Source organism: Phalacrocorax aristotelis, chromosome Z (genome assembly GCF_949628215.1).
Source record: "Phalacrocorax aristotelis chromosome Z, bGulAri2.1, whole genome shotgun sequence".
Taxonomy (NCBI): domain Eukaryota; kingdom Metazoa; phylum Chordata; class Aves; order Suliformes; family Phalacrocoracidae; genus Phalacrocorax; species Phalacrocorax aristotelis.
Window position 1 is genome coordinate 66,851,289 of NC_134311.1, and position 16,959 is coordinate 66,868,247.

Sequence of the window (16,959 nt, forward strand, 5' to 3'; positions counted from 1 at the left end):
TTTTGGTGATTACTTTGGTTTCTCTTGTAAACTTTGCACAGTCCTGTCTGGACTTGACCACCCTAAATAACTTTGAAACACCTGCAGCTTTTTCTTGCGTACTACTCAGCCTTTGTTCCAGTTTTGTTTCAGTTATACTTAGAAACAAACAGTTTTATCTTATAGTGATCAACTTAGTGTTTCGGTAAAGAAAACTGACCACTTATTACTGCTACTTTATTTTTGTGTCTTAGTCAATTTTGATTTATGGCAATACTTCACAGCTCACATATTTAATATACTGTTTCTCTGCTGACATTTTGAAAGGGACTTTGCTGAAGTCTGGTTTGTTTGGTTTTTTCTTTTTTGAGTTGAGGTGCCAGCCAGCTCAGGTGTTCTGCACTCTATCAATTTGTAACACAAGTAGTACTGGCTTCTCAGACTGTTGCTGAATAAATCTACTCTATTGTCACCCCTTTCTCATATTTTTAAATGGTGAAAAGAGGTCTTATGTTCTCGGAGTTTAGTAACCCAGTAAGTGACAGTCATAGGAGACAGGGCAAAGCATGGTTAATAATCTGTCATTCACATTGTTTAACCTATTTTTAAAGACTTCTGATAATGCATCTCCAGCCATTTGTCTTAGACCTTAAACTGTCCTTACTGTTACAAAGTTTTCCTGTACATTTGAAGGCTTTCCTGTTACCGAAACCTAATCACTGGTCCAGAAACTTGGAAACAGTGGCTCCTTTGCCTGTCCAACAAAGACATGGAGGACAGATTATTCCCTCTTTTTTTTGCATTATCAGAGTATCTGTAGTTTGTTTTTAGATTTCACCTTCACTCTTCCTTAAGGTAAACATTTTCAATATTTTTTCACAGAGCATGCTATCATCTAGGTTTATTTTTATTATTGTTCCATTCTGTACCATTTCCACTTCATACACAACTTCTGTAGAATGCAGTTCCACAGACTGGACACAGCTGACACTTATCCAATGCTGAGCAGAGCCAAAAGAGGTAGTCAGATAAAGCTTATCTCAGGACGGAAGTTTCAGGCATCAGAAAGCAAAACCATTGTGAGTGTGAAAGAGCAGGGAAGTCCCAAATCTGCTGGCTGTTCCACTTACACTTCCAGTATTGATATTTCCAGATACCTGTCATCAGCTGATGTCTTTGAAACTCAGTTTGTCTCCTGGGACTTTGCTGATCAGGAATGCAGGAATGAAAAGTGTTCTTGCTGGTAGAGATGGCATGAATAGCTTCAGCAAATTTGGCTTTGTTTACTTTTATTTGGCATTTTATATTATTATTTTGTTAAATGTCCCAGCTGCTGTTTTCATTGTAATAGTATTACTGCGATATCGTTCTACAGTGTTAAAGAATCTGTGAGAAGCCTTTGCTAACTGTGTTGTTTTTTTAAGAGTTTTCAAGCATGAGATTATGAAAAACTAAAAGTCTGTTTTTATTTTCTCAGTGGGAAGATCCTTTGTCTTCTTTCTATGGGAGATGATGAGGGTAAAGAAAAATCATGGGCCCATACCTTCGCTTCTGTAAATTATCACCTTATACTTTTTTCAACTTTCTCATAACTAGACTACAGTTATTGACACACCTGCTATATTTTTGTATAGGAATGCATGAAATACGTTAAAAATATAGCAATTACTTTACAGATCCCACATAATTTAAGTTTGCCTTTGACAAGAAGGGGGCAATTTGTGGTACAGAAAGCTGTTTTTATGTTGTACAGATTGGAAGGAAGGGGATTAGACTGAGATATATTTTTGGCTTTGTAATTTAAAATAAATCTCAGAATTTACAAAACCCTTGGAAATTCATCACGTTTATTTGAATCAGACAAGCTAGAACAGTCCTATAATTCAAGTGGGTGGTCTGCAAGTATGAATACTATGCTGTCTGTGGAGTACCTGGTGTTTTGACAAAGGAGGAATGGTACAGCAAAAGGGCAGAGTTTGTAGAGTGGTGTCAAAAGAGTGGAGCCCACAGGAAGAAGTTAAATGAATGAAGGAAAGAAAGAATACTACTGTGATCCTGAATGATGGGCCACTGTGTGGATTATTTAGCTGTCCAAAGGTGTTCTGAGCTCTGCAGATGAATTGCAGCCCTTGCCTGGCCAAAGTTGTCAACTGGCCCACACAGTAAGGATGAAACTAAAAGAATGAGGCTTTGCTGAACTTTCTCTGTTTCTTCTTGTCATGGTTTAACCCCAGCCAGCAACTCAGCCCCACACAGCTGCTCACTTACTCCCCCGCGGTGGGATGGGAGAGAGAATCAGAAGAGTAAAAGTGAGAAAGCTCGTGGGTTGAGATAAAGATAGTATAACAGGTAAAGCAAAAGCCGCATGCTTAAGCAAAGCAAACCAGGGAATTCATTCACTACTTCATGAAAAGGCCTTGAGTCTGTGTAAGCCCTGCTCAGCAATAACTAAAACTTCCCTGTATTATCAACACTGTTTCCAGCACAAATCCAGAACATTGCCCCATACTAGCTACCATGAAGAAAATTAACTCTACCCCAGCTAAAACCAGCACATTCCTACAGGTCATAATTATTTAAATTTTTGAAACTAAGCAGTGCCTTGCAGGTGAAAGAACAGTGCTGCTTTCTGCAAGAATTTTATATTTCCTCAAATATCCTTGCTTTTTATTTGCCTTTTGGGACACTATTGCACACTGAACAGCATTCTTAACTAAATGATCACTGGTGAATGACAGTTGACTGAGAACCAAAAAATGTTCAGATTAAGACATCTTTGGTTTGAATGGCACAGGCCTGCATTTTATTTGTTGCTCCCCGTTTTCCTAGCTTTGTAAAGATTCTCTGATACATCTCACAGCATTTAATCTTGATTATCTGCAACATTGTTGTGTCTTCTGCAGATTTTGCTATTGCGTTGCTCATTACTTTTCTTGACTGACTAATTTTCATATGGAAGATTGGACGTCCCACCTTCAACATACTAATATATTCTTTTCTATGTGATTTTCTTTCAGATTCTATCTGTACTGTGCCAGTGTTTTGTCAGCTGCTCAGCCTCCATGAAACTTCTTCCGATGACTTGTATAATGTTTTCTTAAATATTTACTCACAGAATTAGTATTTTGCTGCTATTCAGAACCTGACAAGGATTTAAGGAATGCCAGAGGTTAATTAGCCTAGGCTTTAAAGTTTCACCAATTGTTTTTCAGGCTTTGTTGCAGGGAGGGGGAGGAGGAAGTATCAGTGTTGAAGTCTTAGGTATGACAGCAATTCACACGAACATGCCCAACCTGAATTAAGTAGTCCTGATGGTGATAACCACATAACTGTGGTAGTGCAGAGCTGAGTATGAAATGCAATATATGTCTGGAAAACTATATAAACCTCAAATGACCAGCCAGCACGATGCAATTCCCTACCCCAGTTAGTGTTCTATCTATTTTCAAGCCAGCTAGTTTCTGCACATAAGCTGTAACCAGTCATTTAAATGCAGTCTAAAATACCATGAAATGTTTTAATATCACCATCAGAGTCACATAATATATAGCAATACGATCAAATTTATCTTCTTTTATTTTTAACTATGTAGTTATTTATGGGAAGTCTGTACTATGGTTCTACCATCTGTTCCATGGGCTTGTGGAGTATGCATAAACTTGGATAGGTAGCTGCTGATTTCCTGCATTTCAACTGTGACTGACATGGACATATCTCTGCTCACACCACTTGGACATGAAAAGTCTAAGAACTCTATTACACCCAAAGTATTCTTATTGTAGCATGGGTAATATAAGTTAGATGTCTTTTGCACACGCTACACAGTACATATTTGTTCATTATGATATGCTGTTTATAAGCCCATTGGCATTAACATGTACCATCTGTTTTGCTTCTTACATAGTCAGGTGATGTGGCTGTCCAAGAATCAGGGAATTATTTTACCTGCCAGCTTCATTGTTCTTGGTTTTCTCTGCCTAAGCCTCCACTCCCTTTTGTAAACATATCCTGCTAGTCTTGTTAATTGTAAAATTGTTTTTTATCAGGTCCTACTAAATATACGTGGATGCCTTTTCAAAGATAAAATTCTCCCACTTTTCACCAGTCTGAACATCTGTGAATTTTGGCTGTCTGTATTTATTTCTCACCCTTACAACAATATTTTCTGGAAAGAGACATTAATGCCTAAGGCACATGCTTATACAACACAGTACACATGTGGTTGCTATAATTAAGAAAGGAGGGTCCAGTGCATAGTGCACAAGTAAAGACGTTCAGAAGTAACTGCCCTGCACTGGATTTAATTTTGTGACCAAGCCTCAACTGCTAGCTTTTTGCATAGCTGTGAGATTTTAGTGGCTCTGTGCCAGCTTACAGTTGCTGAAGACGTGACCCAAAGTATTCAACACTTATTTTTCAGGAGATGACTGACTTACTGAGTCTGCTGGTCTCCCTCTTTTTTCCTTTCCTATAAGTTCCTTCCTAGTTCCTTTCAGCAACTAGCCTTGTCAGACTGTGATCTCAAAACTCACCCCTGTGTACTAAGAACCATCTGTAATTATGGCAGAAGACAGTGCTGGGCAAAGGTACTTTAAGCTACATCTAAAGTTGTTAGCTAGGATATATTAGTGTAGCAATGCCCATCATTACCAGCTTGGTATGAATTAGAACGTTGGCTTGAAGAGCACCATGCTAGTGCAGTACACTAATTCCAGTACTGGAGTTAGCTCATGTGGAGATACTTAATTTCTCCCTGCATAGCACTGCTTTGTCTCTATAAAAACACTTTTTGTACCTCTGCTAACCGTGCTTTTAATCGCTGGCTCAGTCTGTGCTTTTCAACCTTTATTACTATCTGTTTCTCCATCTTTCCTGGGAAAGATCATCCTTTCAAGTCACATGGATATGTGGAAGAGGGTTTATGCTGTCATGTGTAATATCTATTTCATTCTGTTTGGGCAAAATCCATTGAGCTGCTAGTATTTTTTAACCAACGTATTCCAAGATAGATCTTGCTGCAAATGCTTAAGATGAGGACGCTATAAAGTTCAAACCTTGCTTTTTTAGGCTTTTGTTGAGTACATCTCGCACAACATCAGTTCAACTCTTGGGCCTATTCCTTTTCTGTTGCGCTATTATGCTCATGTGTCATCAGTCTGAGTGGATAGGTTTTCTTTTGTTTTATTCTCTTTAAGCCAGATGCTCATATTTGTAAGACTAATTTGGAAATGTGAGACAGAATTTCTCTCTTAAACAAATGGGGCCATCTGCTCAGAAAGTGGAGTGACAAGGTCTGGGGCTGAGGATGAGCCAACAGTTCAGAAGTTTCTTCTGGGGCAGGAAGATTAGTCCTTCTTCCTTAGGGAAAAAAATCCTGATCTGCTCATTGATATCTGTGCTGTTGTGATGCTAGACTACTGGCCATGAGATGCTGATCAACAAATCCAAGTAACAGATAATGCAGATTACGTACTAATTACTACAGTAGTAACTGTGGACAATGTGGAAATAGGGTAGAGAACATATCTGAAGATGGACTTGTGAAACTGGGAGAAGCAGCCCATGTGGATGCTGTTCAGGTTTGCGAAGAACAGGGCAATTTCTGAAATACTGCAGTAATGCTACAACCTTCTGCAAGTGGGAGTGGCACCAGTGGTGAATGCAGAAGGGCATGAATGGGGGGAGTTTGTTGAACACTATTGACATGTGCCTGACCTTGTGTTTTTTAAGCCACTAAGCCCTTCTAGAGGGCTGGGGTATAGTAGCTTTACAGAGTGCCAAAGAGGATGGTAGTCCCACTTTTTGGCTCACAAGTCATCTTATTTTAATTTACATTACTGCCAGGTTCATATCTTCTCCTTGTTCCTGAGATGTAAGCTAGACATATTACTAGTATAAGCTGAATATTCAGTAGTAATACATGCTTCTGTAAAACTGATTTAAAATGAATGGGAGAAAAATGGCTGGAGCTTGCTGTCATATGCTTTATGCAAACAGTCTTTCTCCCAGAATGCTGATAGGCTTCTGATATATCCACTAGCTTTTCCTGAGCTTTACAGTGATTTTATTCTGCATGGGAAATAACAAGCCTATAGAGGAATTTAACTTCCCAGCTCATTCCTTAAGTAGGCACCACTCGTATTTAAATACATACATAAGTATCTGTTTGGATTCTGTAGTTAGGGTTTATCTTGCCAGGATCATTTCTGCTTGGTTCTAGCTGTACCGAAACAAGGAAAACCAGTGAGCTGATGCCATTTAAGTGGGTCAAGCCTAGTGTACAGTTTAGCTAGGTAAGTAGGTCTGATCTCCTGTGCATTTAATTGAAGGAAGTATAACTATTCTGAACACATGCCAAAAATATGAGGTGAAGTTGCTTAATTAAATTAATAAAAAGATTAGAAGATGTATAATGAGGTATAAAGCTCATGAGTACATACACCTACATAACTCCAGCATCCACCTACGTTAGAGTGTGTAGGAGGCTTCACAAATATGTTTATTATCTTTATCAGAACCTTTATCTTTATCAGATGGTTGTTTTCCATACTGAAAGCACTCTGAGATTTGAAGAGAGTATAGGTGGCCAAAGTCTAAAGAAACAGAGTGAACCTCCTTTTCTATCTACCAAGTTTTACATTAATTTATTTCTAAAGATTTCAGTAGCTGTGATTCTACCCAGGCCAGAGGCATATAAGCCTTTAAAATTTTCACAGTGGTGTGAAGTCCCACTTGAGCCAACCAATGAAGGTAGCTGGTTTGAACAGCAGTTGGCAATAACAAACTTCTGGATAAAGCATAAAAAGAAATACAATTGGAATCATCAGTCTCACAGGTTTTTCATGTCCTGATGTGCATTGCACAGCGGTATGAATTTATTGTTTTTTCCCTGACCTTCATTTCTCTCAATTTTTTCAAGACTTGCTGCTTCTGTCATATTTAAAATAAGGTTGTATTTATTTTGAGAAGGAAATAAAACTTCTGTGCTTGTAGTGTACTGGTTAGGGCTATGGGTGCTCTAAAATGAATGCCATTAGTTGTCTGTAGAGATAAGCATAGAAAAATATTGTAAGTTTTTTATTAAAATGTGGTGCATTTCTCCGTCCATATAATCACATTTGCTGGGAGTAAAAGCTAGTTTTACCATTTTCTCCACAAAGAACTACTTACATAAAAGAACTGGCTTTCTCCTAGTGAGCAGGGTTGCTCCTGTGCTTTACTGTGACATTTATAATACTGCATATTGGAAGGGCTCATCATTCAGGCTAAGCCCACTTATTAAACGAAAGATTGAATACATACATAATCTTTGTTCTATTTCTGCAAACATGTATTGCTATAGTACCACTTACACTGAATGTTGATTAATAGGCGAATATAATAGGATGTGGATTCCTGAATTAAGTATGACAGATTTCCAGTTTTGCATTAAGAAGCGCACAGGCGAGGTTTTCTGCTGTTGTGAAATGCTACTGAAATTGAAGGGTTTGGCAATCTACATACATTGACTTCCACAGATGATCAATATGGGAGCTCTTTATTTAGGCATCTGCTTTCCCAGAGGTTTGTAATACCACTGTTTCTGTTTTGGGGTAAATTCTAGACAAGCAGGATCATTTAAAATCAGATCATTATTTAGGGCTGATGATGACTTAGGCAAGCAAGTTAACTTTGTTTTGGCAAATAGATAGTCTCACTTTTAAGAATGCAGTTTGTTGTTCACAGAATCACAGAATCACACAGTGGGAGGGGTTGGAAGGGACCTCTGGAGATCATCTCATACAACCCCCCTTCTTGAGCAGGCACACCCAGAGCAGGGGGCACAGGACCACATCCAGGCAGGGTTTGAATGTCTCCAGGGAAGGAGACTCCACAACCTCTCTGGGCAGCCTGTGCCACTGCTCTGGCACCCTCACAGGAATGGAGTTTTTTCTCATGTTTAGCTGGAGCTTCCTGTGTTCTACCTTGTGCCCATTGCCCCTGGTCCTGTCGTTGGGCACCACTGAAAAGAGCCTAGTCCCATCATCCTGACACCCACCCTTTAGATATTTACAGGTACTGATGAAATCCCCCCTCAGTCTGCTCTTCTCGAGGCTGAGCAAACCCAGGCCTGTCAGCTTTTCCTCATAAGAAAGATGCACATCTTGGTATCTCTCCACTGGACTCTCTCCAGTAGTTCCCTGTCTTTCCTGAACTGGGGAGTCCAGGACTGGACACAGCACTCCAAATGTGGTCTCACTAGGGCAGAGCAGAGGGGGAGGATAACCTCCCCCAACCTGCTGGCTACACTCCTTTTAATGCAGCCCAGGATATTGTTGGCCTTCTTGGCCACAAGGGCACACTGATGGCTTATGGTCAACCTGCTGCCCACCAGCACTCCCAGGTCCTTCTCAACAGAGCCGCTTTCCAGCAGTTCAGCCCCCAGCCTGTACTGGTGCATGAGGTTGTTCCTCCCCAGGTGCAGGACCTGGCACTTGCCCTTGTTGAATTTCATCAGGTTTCCCTCGGCCCAGCTCTCCAGCCTGTCCAGGTCTCGCTGGATGGCAGCACAGCCTTCTGGTGTATCAGCCACCCCTCCCAGCTTGGTATCATGAGCGAACTTGCTGAGGGTACACTCTGTCCCTTCATCCAGGTCATTGATGAATATGTTGAACAGGACTGGACCCAGCACAGACCCCTGGGGAACACCGCTAGTGACGGGCCTCCGTCCAGAGCAGTGGCCTTCTCTGACTTCACTATTGTTCTAGTGAAATCAGCACAAGACCTCCCTCTGATTTTAACAGTAGAAATGTTCCATATTTATGAAATCTATTTCAAATCCTTGAAAAGTGAGAAAGCGCCCTCTGAGTTTTTCTTTGGAGTATTTGAGAACAGGCCAAAGTCAAAATATAACCAGAACATGCGTTTGTTAACAGCTCCAGCAGTTGAGATACTTCCTGTAGCATAAATTCATGGCTATCATAGTTTTTGTCATCAGAGTTTGCAGAGATATTAACCTGACAGTAAAAAATTTTACAGTGGTGTTTGTGAATGCTGCTTCTTGCATGTGAGGAAGTTCAGAAGTAAGTATTTCCATTAATAGTGCCAAACTTTATTTAACCAGGTAAGAAAAGTTGTGGAGTTTAAAAAATTATTTTTGTGGGTGAGCCACAACAGGCCATTGTAATTATGGCTGCTCTTATATTAATGTGGTACTATATGCAGTTCCTAGGTAGTGTTACTGCAGAAACCTAACTGGCTGAGGGAATACTTTGTTCATCTGTATGTGCAATCAACTTATTGTATATTAGCTGATGCACCAGGCTTTAACAGTGATTAGCGTTCAGTCTTATTAGACATACTTGGTTATTACCCTGTGGAAAGTAGGGAGGACTGCAGCGGCCTGTGTAGTAAAATGAAACACAAATCTGGAGGAAATGTGATTTGTCGATTCCACTGCTCAAGGGACTACTAGTGCATTCATATTTCATTGTTCACAAGCTTCTCAATTTCTGCTGAAGTCCTTTAGTTGGACAGGACTGAATTTTGTTAACAGGCAGTTTTTACTATAGTTCTTAAAATTACCAGGGAAATAATCACAAGAACTGTTGCCTAATCAGGAACTGCTGTGTTGTTATTTTTTTGTGAAAGTAGCAACTGGTTCTGTTGTTTTTTGCCGCTGCTGCGAACTCTCAGCTTCTACTGCAATTAAAATTTGTTTCTCACATACGGTATCACTTTTTAACAGATTTTATAACAAATTTCAGTATATTTTCTGCTGCTTAGCAATTTATGTCCTTAACAGCGTAAATCCATTTAGTTAAAATAGGAGTAATGATACACTACTAACTTGGAGTTACTTGGAGTTGGTATTGACTTAGTCAACAGGTGTATGATTTAGTCTTTAAAGGGTGATAGAAGCATTATAAACTTAAAGAAGATAAAAAATAATATCAGCTGAAATAATGTCAGCTCCTGTAATGTGGCAGCTCTTTTTTCACAACACTGGATATTGATAAGAAAATCTCTTTTGAAACTTTTAAGTGTATTAATCTAGTGCTTGTGAAGAACTGTTCTAAATCTTTTTGACAGGGCTCTGCAAAATGTACTATGTAAGTTTTTCTGCTTATGACATTATAATATCATGACATGATTCATGATGATGTCATGATATCATCATGACACTGGAAATATCCAGGTGCTAGTTTGTTGTGATAGGAGAACCGGTGCATCTGGAGGCTAAAAAATTTTAAGTGAATTTCTGTTTATGACCTCTGCAGCCTCAGGGTATAAGTGGTATCTAGAGAGATGTATAATTTAATATTTGTTAAGCAAATGCACAGGTAAACACCTTGCTTTAACCAAGTGGAGTCTCAGTAAACTTGCCTAGTGTGCTGTGAAGAAAATAGCACAAATAGGAAATTCTCAGAGTAAACTTAGTGAGATATTTATTCAGTAAAGCTTTTAAAAGATGTGGTATAGTGGTAATTTGAAAACTGTTAAAGAGCACTGTTCAATATTTGCTCGGAGTTTTGGTCTTTAGTTCTTGTGTGAGTCAGTTCAAGCAAACCTCTAAGTGACTACTTGCATGGACTTCACTGGGACTGCTCAGATGCTTTAAGTTATTCCTATGATAGTAAAATGATCCAGATGGAAATCTAAGCTTTAAGCTGTTAGCTGGGGCCTTAGGGCTCTAAGGCTAAGATGAGGCTTAGAAGCTCATGGTTGTTTATGAACATCATTCCATTGGCCTTAATGATAATGCATTATAGCTTGCCACCTGGGCCTAGCTTGTGTTTTGACCAAGCAATTAGATACCAAAGTTTCTAGATACTTGCACAGGACTCCATACAGCCTGGAAAAGAGAATCCTTCAGGAAATCTCCTGGACATTCAGAACACTTCAGTAACTCTCACTTTCCTATCCCACAGCCATAATCTTCACTTGCATTTTAAATTAGAAACAATCTAATACTTCCTCAATTATAGAGTGAAAAGAGATCCACTACAGTTGCATATTCTGTAGGTATTAGTAATATCTTATAGCAGGTCGGCCTTTATGCATCCTTTTCTATCTGTGACCCATACTTATTGTTTTCTTCATGTATTCCCCTTACTTCCCAGCACAAGGTCAGAGGTCCTAATGGAGTTAGGCTGCATCCTGCTTATCCATGCACCAAGTGTTCCTTATATAGCTGGGCCATCATCATTTCCCTACTGAAGTTGTATTCTGCCAGGCCTCTTGCAATAATGCGTTTGGTGTCCTTTTCCCAAGGACACTTTTAGGGCGGGGCTTCCACAAGGAAGAAGCGATCTGATAGTTAGGTATTTGGGGAATAAGTAAAAGCAGATTAGCTAGAGTGAGAAGCCAAGTGGGATGCCAATTTTGTGCCCTCCTGCCTTTAAAGTATTAGGAAAAGGCAATGCAATTTGAAATCATCTCAATTATGTATGCTTACCTTCAGGAAGGACTTTCCCTTTTGCTACATAAGGAGTGCTTTGAAAATCTGCATTGACAGTGTAGAGCGGATTTCAGGTTAAGAGCCAAGACAGTCAGTCTACACAGTGAGACACAATCCTATATGTATTTATTTTGATTAACTGAGTACTTACTAGCTTTATTTCAGTACTTCAGATCACAGGTCATGGTAACGTGATTGGACATCTGAAGTATTCTAGTCAAACTTTGTGCTCCAAGGAAGACTGAACTTTAGGTCAGCCATGGCTTTGCCTGGCCAAGTTCAAAAAACCTGCAGGGATGGAAATTCCACAACTTCTTTGGTTGCCTGCCCCAGTGCTGCTCTGCTGTCATACATAAAGGGCCTTTTTAGAGCAAGTAAAATTCACAGCTGTAGTTTAAGTACTAGCAAGTCCAAAAATATCTCTCAGAATAGAAAACAGGTACCATACATTCCTGAACACTTTAGTCTGGCATAAGCCAGTGGTAGTACTTAAGGAAGTCCTGTCCTCTGCCAATTCTCCTGTGTTCATTCTTGCTCAGCAAAAATTAATGGTGACTTTTCACTTGGATCAATTCTCCAGTCTGTGGTTCTGTTGATGTGCAAACGTGGGTGCTGTAATGAAGCTGAACAGGTGGCATGCGGCTTGAAAGAAGTAGGTGGCAGAAGGACCAGGTCAGTTTATATTGGGAGCAGTACCAAATTTTCCCAGTATAAAGAGCTTGTGGAATACTGAATGATAAAACAGTGAGAGCATGTGGTACAATGTGGCAATGGGAAAGCTTGCTGAGTGGTGGTTAACAGAGTTTTGTTGTCCATTTAAGGGCTAATTTTTGAAACTTTAAATCCCATTAAATAATCTTTGATTTACAACTGGCAATATCAAACTGCCATTTCTTATATAAGTTGAGTGGGGGTAAAAAACATGCATTTCAAAAGTGTAAAAGATTTTGGGTGCTGGAAGAAAAGGTGTTTAATTCCCCTGTTCTAACACCAGCATGTATTGCAAGTATGGGAATGTCAAAATAGTAAGACAAAATGCAGGGTTTGTCCTGCATTTTAAAAACAGCAGTACCACAACAGAAATCATTTATTCTGAAACTTCTTCACCATTTTTGTTCATCCAGTACAACTTTCTGAAAAGACCACATGCAGCTTAGTGTATAGGTCTCTGGAAAATTTTCATATCCTGTATGAGAGAATATTTTCCTCTGACTTTGGCCAATTAATTTATAAACAAGGAATACAAATTGTAATATGAAAAATGCCATTCCTTTGTGCATATTTCCTTATAATGGGTAGCTGTGTTCTTATCTTTGTTCATAAATTTATTATAATTCACAGCTCATCTGAATTCAGGAAACAATCTTCAGACTGAAAAAAATTATTAATCCTTTTCTAGGCATCATTCGATGCCTCAGAGAGAAAATGGAGTAAAGTGTTTTCAAGAGCATTTTAAAGAGTGCATGCATTACAAGCCAAAAACTAGGAGCTTCAGTGATGAGATAATCACTATTTTCATATTTACTTGTGGTGTAGCAGTCACTGTGCCCTTGCCTTTTGTTCCTGGAAGAAATTGCAACAATCTCCCACAATTCATCAAGGAGATGTGTATGTGATTTCCTTCTTGTGAAGGAACACAGTCTTTCTTACTGGCTGAGCAGCTGGATCTGTAGTGCTATCCCTGCTGCACTCTTTCTGCTTGTTAATATTCAAGATTAGAGACTCCAGTTTCTGTATTTGATTATCTTTAAGGATGTGATCCAACCCTCACTGAAGCCAAGGGAGAAATGTGACTGGCTGAAAGGGGTTTATTGCCGTAAATGAACTCCATGAATGCATGTGCTTCCAAGGATAAATCCTAGTTGAGAGTCCACTTCGAGGGTGGCATTCTGAAGGCCTTAATTTAAATACTTAGGAATGCAACTAAGTGGACTGCATACTTCAGATGAATGTGGAGAACATTTTTCTCGTTAAAATAAGATTATAATCCACCATATGATACGCAGCTTTTAATATTTAAAATAATAACAAACTGAGCATATCCTTCACTCTAAAGTAGTGTAGCTGTGTTAGCACAGTAGACTGTGTTAATCACTGAGGAAAATAAAAAAATACCAGGATACTAGAAGAGATCTTGGTAGTTTACGGTAATAGGTTGGCAATATTTAGGCTTTCAAGCTGTATAAAAGCAATTTCACAGTTAGTTATTTATCATTAGATTGAAAACTGTTTGACATCTGTGCATTGCAGAAGTTAGTGTTTGTGTTTGCTTACCACGGGCTTGATGTTCACCTAATGCTCTTCTCCCATGAGTATTTCTAATCAGACTGAAATGCTGCCAGAACAGCTGAGGCTGTATTAGTTCTAGACAGTATTATCTCCAGGAGCTGTGTGAGATTACATATCTCTTAATTTTAGCAAGTCAAAACCAGGCTTTTCAGAAGCATTATAGTTTTTTAGTAAAGGGGTATCACTGCATTTTTAAATTAACTCTTCATTAGGGAATAGGCATGCATGAAACTTGCACTACCTTCATTATCTTTATAGAATGTATTCTGTCATAATTTATGAACTCAAGTTTTATACTAAAACTAGTATAGCTGGGGAGTTTCCTAACAAAGGGATTGCCTCTGCATTAGTAGTTGGTGGAGAATGTCTTTAAATAGGCTCTTGTGAAAATACTGAAATGTAAAAATGCAATCCATGTGTAATAACAATGGTATGTAAAGATTAATACATTTTTTAAAATGTAAGTGCTTAAATTTATCTCCCTAGTATGTTCTTACATGGGCAATGTCTTATACAGATGGCACAGTTGACAAAAGTCCAAATTCAGTCCCAGCTCAGGAGAGAAACCTGACCTCGGTAAGAGTAGGACAAATGTCACTGACAAAAACTTAATGCATTAGCATCCTTAATGCATAAGCTGGACATAGGCAGAAAGGGCCATGCCTCTTTGAATTTTTTGTGCTTAGTTGCATCTCTTTAAGTGCCAGATGCAACAATGGCACTTCACTTACAATAGATTTATATGAGAACAGAAAGTAGTAGAAAGAAAATCCTTTTCTTTTTTTCTTGGCTTCATAACTTCAGAGAACTAACTACCTTAGAAGTTTGAACTGGTGGGAGTGCAGCATTGTAAGATGAGAGAAAGAGAGGGAGAAAGCCAAGCCACAAATAACTGCAATATTGTGATCCCTTAAGCCCTGCAGTTAAGAAAGGCAAAAAAAAATCTCCTTGCTGAGAATTCAGAGAGGGCAGAGGAAATAAAATGGGTGAACCGCAAGATGGAAAACTGGTTCCAGACTATGATGTTCTAGTGACGCAAGCTGAAAAAGGTGCTGCGGCACAACTGCACTCTCCTGAGACCCAGCAATAGTCATTTCTATAGGAAAAAACCGCATGAAGACAGTGAGTAAGGGAAATTTTAACACTAAAGTAGACTGGAAGAGACTGCAAATACAAACTGTTTTCAGAAAGCAATTCTGTGTCTGAGTGGAAAACAATGAGGCCTTATCCACAACTGAAATGACGATAGAGCACGTACTGGGCATTCTGCTAAACATCTGAAAAAGTAAAGGGAAAAGAAGTGGAGTGAAAAAGATTAGTAATCCTGTAAAAGGTAAAAAAGAGTGCTTAGGTGAAGTCAGAATGGTAGCAGGGGACGTTTAAGGAATAAGTTCACAATGGACATGGGTAAATGGAAGATAGGGGCTCTTTCTCTTAATGAAGAATGGGTCAATTCCTGGATCACGTCCTGGATCAATCAGCTATAGATCTATCAACACTGGTGTAAAAACAGAAGCCCCAGATCCTCTGCCAGCCTTTGTGAAGGATTAACCTCTACTAAGTGATTTGTAATTAATCCCAAGAAGTTAATTTTCTGTGTTTCTTCATCAAGAGACATGCCTTGTTTAAGTTAGATGGTCTGAATCACAGAGACTGACAAGAGATGTGGGAGCCATCTTTTTTCCATTTGCCTTTATAGAAGACATTTTCCATAAGTGTTGAATACAACTCTTGAATAGAATTATTGTAGGAGAAGGCTGGATGATAAGTCATCTCTGTCTGTAGATGGCAATAAGAAATTTACCATGTGGTTACTTTGCATTTTTTTTACCATGGTAACAGTGAGAGGTGGGGAATTGAAGAGTCTCTGTCAGTTTATTCTGAGTTTCTAACCTCAAATCCATATAAACAACATATTATTAAAACCTATATGCCTCCCTCTTTTGAAAGGCACTGCCGTGTAACTTCGTTTCTTGCTTTCTTGATTACCTGAGATTTTATTTTTGGTTCTGAAGGCTAGAACTCACAATAAAAAATTAAATTATTAAATTCTTTGTGCAGAATTACCTCCTTCCCTGAGATGGCAAACTTCCACAGAACTAGGTATGACTTGATTAAATATTTTTATACTTATATCGTATAATGCTTGAGTACTACTATTAAGTGTGTGTGATTTTCCATATTAATGAAAATATTAATGAAAATATTAATGAAAAATTAATGAAAAATGCGCAGACCTTTCTGCGCATGGCACCAAGGAATACTTCTGTGGTTAATACTTATCATTTGGAAAAATTCTTGGAACCAAGTTAGGATGCACACAAGGAACAAACTGAATCCTAAGTGAAACGAAGTGTTAAGAAGACTTAGTTCTAAAATGAGGGATAAATTAATTTGCCGCAGTGCTAATGAAACATAAATTTTAATGAACGTAGTTGATATTGATGATAAATTGTTCAAAACTAGGTAAAAACTTTCTGTAAAAAACCTTTAACTCCAGAAGCCTTTCTGTGTTTGAACAACAAGCAGGTACTCTTGCCTAAAACAATAGAGAGTTTTCTTTACAAGTGAATGAAGGACATAGTACTTTCAGTTTCATGTTGGTCCTAAGGCAGTGATATATTCCAAAATTTTTTACCTTTACAATTCTTCCATTTGAGCAAGCAATTTCCTCTCATCCTCCCAAATAACCTTGGGATGTTGTATCAAACTCCAAGTAGGGCTTTCCCTGATTCTGCAATTTTCTATACTCTTCAACCATTCCCAGTGTTGCTCCAGTAGAGAGGTAGTGTGCTCTCTGTCCCCAGATCAGGAAACAAACTGTGAAGACTGCACACACTGGAGAGTGGGGATTGGTATATGAGGGTCACTGGCATCTTGGTCTCAAAAAACCCCCTTATTATTCCTTCTTGATTGATACATTAACCTCAAGCAGGATGAACAGAACTGCAGCCTCTTTTTACATCTCAGTATGGAAATAAAACAATTTTTTCTGGTGTAATCTTCAGATTAAGAGAAGCCTTAGAAGACCATGGCTATATCACCATAAGGCTAAGTGTCAGATTTATCCCTTTTCCTTGGTACTGGACAGACCTAGGTCCAAAGCTTGGCCCATGCAAAGCTGGGGAGTTTTATCTACCAGCTATGGACAAATGATGTAAATGTCCCTGTACCCCTGCAGAGGAACTCTCCTATACTTCTTTTTCCCTTTCTGATCAGTTCATAACCTTTGGCATTCCTCCATGTAATCC

General features: G+C 38.9%; 2 protein-coding genes across 2 annotated transcripts in view; both read left to right on the forward strand.

The window, feature by feature from the left end:
- The window catches only part of TTC33 (tetratricopeptide repeat domain 33), a 217,261-nt gene that overhangs the window by 97,117 nt on the left and 103,185 nt on the right, over window positions 1-16,959 (forward strand). The window lies entirely within an intron of this gene.
- LOC142050789 (uncharacterized) overlaps window positions 1-16,959 on the forward strand; it is a 59,297-nt gene that overhangs the window by 28,613 nt on the left and 13,725 nt on the right. The window contains exons 3-4 of the mRNA XM_075079921.1: window positions 1,457-1,532; window positions 2,997-3,063. Coding sequence (XP_074936022.1) covers window positions 1,457-1,532; window positions 2,997-3,063 — 143 coding nt within the window. The remainder of the gene's footprint in view (window positions 1-1,456; window positions 1,533-2,996; window positions 3,064-16,959) is intronic.